At 37.6% G+C, this 7322-nt stretch overlaps 1 protein-coding gene across 1 annotated transcript; it reads left to right on the top strand.

Moving 5' to 3' along the window:
• Window positions 1-4173: 4173 nt before the first annotated feature.
• Window positions 4174-6641, top strand: LOC125250172 (phosphoinositide-interacting protein-like). Its single transcript, XM_048162604.1, has one exon. The coding sequence runs from the start codon at window positions 4271-4273 to the stop codon at window positions 4667-4669; it is 399 nt and encodes a 132-aa protein (XP_048018561.1). The 5' UTR covers window positions 4174-4270; the 3' UTR covers window positions 4670-6641.
• The last annotated feature ends 681 nt before the right edge of the window (window positions 6642-7322 follow it).

The following is a 7322-nucleotide window of genomic DNA, read 5'->3' as shown; positions in this document are numbered from 1 at the left end:
AGGAAGTGAGATATTTTGAATTTTCTCTACAAAATTTTGGCAGTTTTTGCCATTTCCACATGTACTTTAACAAACTCCTCCTAGAGCTTTAATCAGATCAACATCATATTTGGTCAGTCTAATCTAAAGGCCTTTGAGACGTTAAATTGCGAAGATCTAGAGTTTTCGCTGAAGGGCGTGTCCGTGGCACCCTGACAAAGTTTGATGTTTCGCTATGAAACAGGAAGTTGTTGTAACTCGGGCATACAACGTCTGATCTGCCCCAAACTTCACATGTTTTATTAGAGTCCTGGCCTGAAGACATTTATATGGCAATATTCAGTTACAGTCATAGCACCACCTGTGGGTAACAGGAAACGGTATGCTTTACACTTTAGTTCACTCTCAGAAAAACATTTTAATATGCCATGATGTACCAAACATACTAGAAATATGTTAAATCATGAAACACTTTGCTAAGTGCTAATGTATGCGATTAAAGCCAAGAAACAGGAAGTTCTAGTATCTCTGGCATACAATGTCCGATCTGCTCCAAACTTCACATGTTTGATAATAGTCCTGGCCTGAAGACATCAACATGGCAATATTCGGTTACGGTCAAAGCGCCACCTGTTGGCAGCAGGAAGTGTGGCACTTTGAAATGACTTGGCTATATTTCTCCTGTATTTTCTCGCTTACATCTATGTCACCCACTGTTCACTGTTTTCCTGAGGCCAGCGGGTGGCGGTTAGCCTGGGTGCGAGGGCCCTTTCATCGCTGCTTGCAGCTTTAATTCTATCTGTCTTTCTATCTATCTGTCTGTCTGTTGTTGTTCTATCTATCTATCTATCTATCTATCTATCTATCTATCTATCTATCTATCTATCTATCTATCTATCTGTCGTTGTTCTATCTATCTATCTATCTATCTATGTATCTATGTATCTATCTATCTATGTATCTATCTATCTATGTATCTATCTATCTATCTATCTGTCGTTGTTCTATCTATCTATCTATGTATCTATCTATCTATCTGTCTATCTATCTATCTATGTATCTATCTATCTATGTATCTATCTATCTATCTATCTATCTGTTGTTGTTTATCTATCTATCTATCTATCTATCTATCTATCTATCTATCTATCTGTTGTTGTTCTATCTATCTATCTATCTATCTGTCGTTGTTCTATCTATCTATCTATCTATCTATCTGTCGTTGTTCTATCTTTCTATCTATCTATCTATCTATCTGTCTGTCTGTCTGTCTGTCTGTCTGTCTATCTATCTATCTGTTGTTGCTTATCTATCTATCTATCTATCTATCTATCTATCTATCTATCTATCTATCTATCTGTTGTTGTTCTATCTATCTATCTGGCGTTGTTCTATCTATCTATCTATCTATCTATCTATCTGTCTGTCTGTCTGTCTGTCTATCTATCTATCTGTCATTGTTCTATCTATCTATCTATCTATCTATCTATCTATCTATCTGTCGTTGTTCTATCTATCTATCTATCTATCTATCTGTTGTTCTATCTATCTATCTATCTATCTGTTGTTCTATCTATCTATCTATCTATCTATCTGTTGTTCTATCTATCTATCTATCTATCTGATGTTGTTCTATCTTTCTATCTGTCTTTCTATCTATCGTTGTTCTATCTATCTGTTGTTCTATCTATCTATCTATATCTATCTATCTATCTATCTATCTGTCATTGTTCTATCTATCTATCTATCTATCTATCTATCTGTTGTTCTATCTATCTGTTGTTCTATCTATCTATCTATATCTATCTATCTATCTATCTATCTGTCATTGTTCTATCTATCTATCTATCTATCTATCTATCTATCTATCTATCTATCTTTTTGTCTGTCTATATATCTATCTCTGTCTGTCTATGGTTCTATCTATCTATCTATGAAAACATCATGAAAAAACGGTCAGGATTGTGCTGGTCAAGAGAGGATTAGAGAGGGTGGAAATCGGAGGAGAGGTGGGGTGGAGGGGGGTGAAAGTTCCACTTAGCATCCATCTAAAGCACTTTAGCACACACACACACACACACACACACACATGCCTCTGAGGTCCTGGATCATCTCACAGCAGAGGAGTTGACAGGACTGATGCTCATCTGACAGATATCAGACTCCGGATAAGAGTATACTCACGAGTACACAGATTACTCTGTCAGGTAAGACCTATAATTATGTGGCTTTTTGACCTTCTTTTTTCAAAATGAAAGATTGACAATATATTAATGAACAGAACTGAAATGTATAGCTTCCATTTCTTTGTAAATCTTATTAGACAGAAGTGATGCATTAAACAGTTGTCTCATTAAACGCTTATCTTCACTTATACTATAGTGTAATATTCCATTATTATGGGCTGTTTATGTTTATGTACAGAAACTCATCAGGGTGTGGTCCTGTACGCTCTATAAACAGTTGTTTTACTACAGTAACACTGAGGTGACCAATAACAACAACAACAGTGCATATAATGTGTAATGACAGTTTACTGTCATGTAATTTATGACATTCATTTCAACATATATTTCAACATTGCTCATAGTCTTCTTTTTGGACTTTATTAGTAATGCTTGCTTGCACATGTTGAAGGAGGAACCCGATCAAATATACAGACTAGAAGATCACAGAGACGTGAAGTACAAGTTTCTTTTCTCACCAGAGAGAAAGAAACCACCTAGCAACTACCAAGAATAAAAACACCCAGAACATCCTACTATGTAAAATCTAATTAGTTAGACTTACTTTTTAAAAAAAGCAGGCAAACCGATTGCCTTAAAAAACTAAGCGAAATAGGAATAGTATGTTGTTCTGACAAATTCTTAGTATAGTTCACTTACACTAGTAACTAAAAAAGAGCTGTAGAGTGTACTTGATAATTTGCTTTAGATTTACTCTTTACTTTGTATAGCTACCATTTTGTTACCTATAGTTGTGTTTTGCATGCTGAATGTTAAAGTCTGTGTGTGACTCAAGCCTCGTCAATTGCAAGATATTTCACAAATATAGAGGGATTATACCAACCCAATTAAACGTTTCACAAGGTGTTTATGCCATAAGAGTTGGCAATAAAATTTGAAAAATCGTTATTCGATATAAAAAATGTACTAGTTGATGATTTAGTTAGAAGTTAGGTAACCTTTTAAAAGCAACTTATGTATTACTTCCCTAACAAATCAAATAATGGTGATTTCTTGTTGCATCACTGCAGCAATAGGAAGAGAATTACAGTAATATAAATGAAGTTCCAAGTGCCCAACCAAATGGAATATTGATCACCATAATGGTGAATTCAAACAAAAACATTTTAGGAAAATCAACATCAATTTATGAAGTCAGCTTATGTGATGTTCTCTCAAATGTTTCAGTTGTATTGACAATCCAACAATCAAGATGGCTTTGGGAAATGAACGAATGCAACTAGAGAAAGATAACTGCAGAAATGGAGGAAATGAGTGAAGTCTATTTAGAATTGCCCCACCTTTTTATTTTTTATTTATTTTATATTTTTGCTTTACAAAATGGCACTCGAACAAATCAATTAATCTTAACTTGGGTTTTCTGAGTATCCAAGACATAAGCTGCGTTTCCACTGAAATTACATGGAACAATTTGTCCCAGGAACTGTTTTCCCCCAGACCTGTTGCTGTCTGCGTTTCCATCGCGGTCTAAAGTACAGTGAAGATTAATGACGTGGGACTGTGTGCGACATTCCAGTTCCCGCTGGATTTCATCCTCCCCATATAATATTAATAAAGCCTGAACCTCGTTGTAGGTTCATCGGTCGTATTCTTCATTGTTGATTCGAATAGAAAACAACTCTTACTGCATGCACCACAACAGACTTTTAAAGATGGTGGTTGAAAGAAAATGCTGTATGAGTCAACCAATCAAAATACTGTGTGAACTCATCCAATCGGCATGTTCAACATCCAAGTCCCACGCCCGAAAGTTCCTGAACTTTGAAAAAGTACTACCTCATGAGCAGGGACTTTCTGGTCCCTGAGGTCGAAACACACCGAGAACCACCCTAGTTCCTAGGGAAAGTTCCTGCAGTGGAAATGTAGCTATAGTATGTGAATAGTACAGATTTTTACAATTAAGTTTAAGGCATTAAGTAAAGTTAAATTGTGGTGTAATTTTGAATGCTTGAATTCATTGGTTTAATTCTCTCCCCAGACTCGGCCATCACAGTGCTGTTCAGCAGAGGCCACGGGCGGCGCAGGGGTGTAGGACATCTGAAGACATGACGTCTGTCCCAGAGCACCTTCCCCTCGGGGACTGTTCCCGCTCGTATTCCTGCGAGCAGCTGACGCCACGCTCCGAGAACACGATTTTCAGCCTGTCCCACAAAGAGATCCGCTGGAACCCTCAGCCCCCTCCAGGCAACTGCGAGTACTACTGGCAGGCGATCCTCCTCATGACCGCCGGGGGCAGCGTGCTGCTCTGTGGGATGGTGCTGAGTGGACTTTACTTCGCTGGGGTTTCCACCAAGGCCACCAATATTTTAGGCCCCGCCCTGCTGTCTATTGGACTGATGGTGCTGGTGGTGGGTGTGGTTTTGATGCCCATCACACAGGAAATGAGGCATCAGAGTGCGACCAAACGCCTCTGCAGTTACTACAAGCCTCAGATAAACCTATGAGAAGAACGTAAGGCAAGACCAGGCGTGTCCACTCGGTCCTGTAGCGCCACTGTCCTGCAGAGTTTAGCTAGCGAAATCATCCCCTATACCCTCATTCACTATACCCTACATTAGTCCACTAATATTGAAGGAGTTAATTAAAGCGAGTAAGTGAATTTGGACACTGAGTGCACCAGAAGGGCTGTGGTTTTTGCATAGTTTGTGCTGGTCCACAGTGGACCAGCGGTTTAGAAAATGGACCATCTTCTGGTCAGATGCAGGAATTAATTCAGCCTGCGACTCTTGCGGTACATTATGTGTATTCTCTATCCGTTGAGTGTTCATCAGTTGTGCACTCGTTATTGCGGTGCACTGTGGGATTGAATGAGTGCACTTGATATCGTCCACTATGGTTTTAGACACCCCTACAAATGGTTGTTCCCTCAAAAAGTGCCCTATTTAAGGGAATAGAGGGCGATTTCGGACACAGTCCTAGTATGCCTAGCAAGACCTTGATTAGCTGGTTCAGGTTTGTTTAATTGGGGTTGGAGCTGAACTCTACAGGACTGTGACCTTCCAGGAGCAGGACTGGACACCCCTGGGCAAGACCTTTTTTTTTTTTTGGCACTGTTCGATTTTGCTTCCATTACTTTTCTTCTTTCAGACCAGGGTCATTATTGTTAACTAAAACTTGGCATACATTTTTTTTTTTAATCTTGAATGTAGCTTTATCCGATGTTTAGATTTCTGTTCTGGAAATTGATGTAAATTAATGCATATATAATACTGTTGTACCTCATTTGCACATTTAAACATGCCATTTCAGAAAACTAATGCAAAACATTGACTTGATGTACAATGATTAATCAAGTGGGGAAAGTATGGTGATATCTATTTAAATTGTTTACCCCATTCACCTGTAGTGTCTTGTGGCTGTAAAGGGAGTTCCGCTTCCTTGGCAAATGTACTGAAACTTTGCATACATGTGCATTAACTAAGCCAATGTGAAATATACAGGTTTCAGGCCTGATTTGTTCAATGAAATTTCTGTCAGAGTTCACTGGTGTTATTGAAACCTCAGCCTCACCCACGGACTGTTGGATGAACATCTGATGCGTATGGCACACAAAATGGGAAACACTTCAGGAGTTTTTGTTGTCATCTGATTGGTTGAATTCTCCTGGATTTCTGGGAGATGTGTGTGTTGCATTCTATAACAATCCTCCTGGAAACAAAGACGTTGTGACACCAAACCCTCTTGGAAGAAGAAAGCCATCATGTTTACAACTGTGACAATTAAGTGCTTATCAGTATCAACTGAACGCTGGATTTTTAAAACTATGTGAAGTTCACACCACCATTGTTAAAGTAAACTTGTTTAATGTTCTTGAATGAACTGCATGCTGTTCTGTCATTGTGGGGACATTGACTTTTCATTGTCACACCCCTAAACATGACGCTGAACGAAACCAGCTGTGATAGGTTGCTTTATGTGTCAGTCAGACAGCCTCCTGGTGGTCCTTGGCCAATGAAAAAGCTGCTAAGGAGTCTGGCTTTGTGAGACTATTGAAACATAGGCTTGGCAAACAAATTTATAATTCTTATACATTATTTTAATTCCACATGAGCTGTGAACTTGCATGCCTTGAAAATAGCTTGTTGATGCATTACTAAGAAAGCACTTTAATAAGGACTTTTGGATTATTCAGCTGTTTGGAGGGTGTTTGCTGTTGTCTGTTTGATGTGATTAACACTTTGAGTCCTTAAAATCCCAAAACTGACCACACAAAGCCATATCTACAATACAGTTCAATGATTAGTGGTGTTTTCTAAGATAGGAATCGAAGTCAACATTGCTCATAGTTTAGGAATTTGAACAGGAAGTATAGGAAGTATTAAACAAACTGTTTTGGATGACTAAATAGGCAAAACATCTCATAGACTCAATACTTGCCTGCTTTGTAACTTTATACGCAAATTTACACTGGGGTTAAAAAAATAAATAAATAAAAAAAGCATAATGTGAACGTATATTAAAAGTCTGTTTGAATACTGACCCGGATTCATATTTACTGTGTGAGATGTATTTGTTGACTTGACTTAAAACCTAGAAATGTGTAAAGCAGTTTTATACCATTATAGTAATTATTAGTATTATACGTTTTAGTAGTTTTAGTTGTCTAATATCAAATTTTGTAGTAGATCTCATGTTAATTATGATTTTTAATATTAACTGTTTTGTATTTTAGCAGAATGGTTATTATGGCAAATTTTTGTAAAGGCTCAAATGTAAGGTTACATTGAAATACAAGCTAAGCACTTCAGCTTTGAAGCAATGAGTTTTTTTAATGTTTATACATGCAGCATTCTGTTGTTGCGCCTTCATTATTTCAAATTAAACCTATAATGGGATTAAATAAGAATCAAACACAAGTCTACTGGATAAACTAAAATTTCTTTTTCAGAATTTCTGTTCATCCAGTAGGATCTTACTTGATTCTTGGCAGATTCTTTGATCTCATTTCTACGGTGGCTGAGAGAGCTCAATGCGCTGCAACTGAAGAAAACACATGCAAATATAAAAACACCAGCAAATTAAGAAAACATCTTTATCAGTTTGACAACATGTGTTGCAAATACTCACAATGCAACCGAACACAGAAAGGCGCTGCAA

The sequence above is a fragment of the Megalobrama amblycephala genome, linkage group LG1, assembly GCF_018812025.1.
Source record: "Megalobrama amblycephala isolate DHTTF-2021 linkage group LG1, ASM1881202v1, whole genome shotgun sequence".
Classification (NCBI taxonomy): Eukaryota; Metazoa; Chordata; class Actinopteri; order Cypriniformes; family Xenocyprididae; genus Megalobrama; species Megalobrama amblycephala.
Note: the sequence above shows the minus strand (reverse complement) of the source record. Positions and strands in the feature narration are given on the sequence as shown.

What these genes read in the sequence shown, in the direction of transcription:
- LOC125250172 (XM_048162604.1), top strand. Translation starts at nt 4,271, where the DNA reads ATGACGTCTGTCCCAGAGCACCTTCCCCTCGGGGACTGTTCCCGCTCG.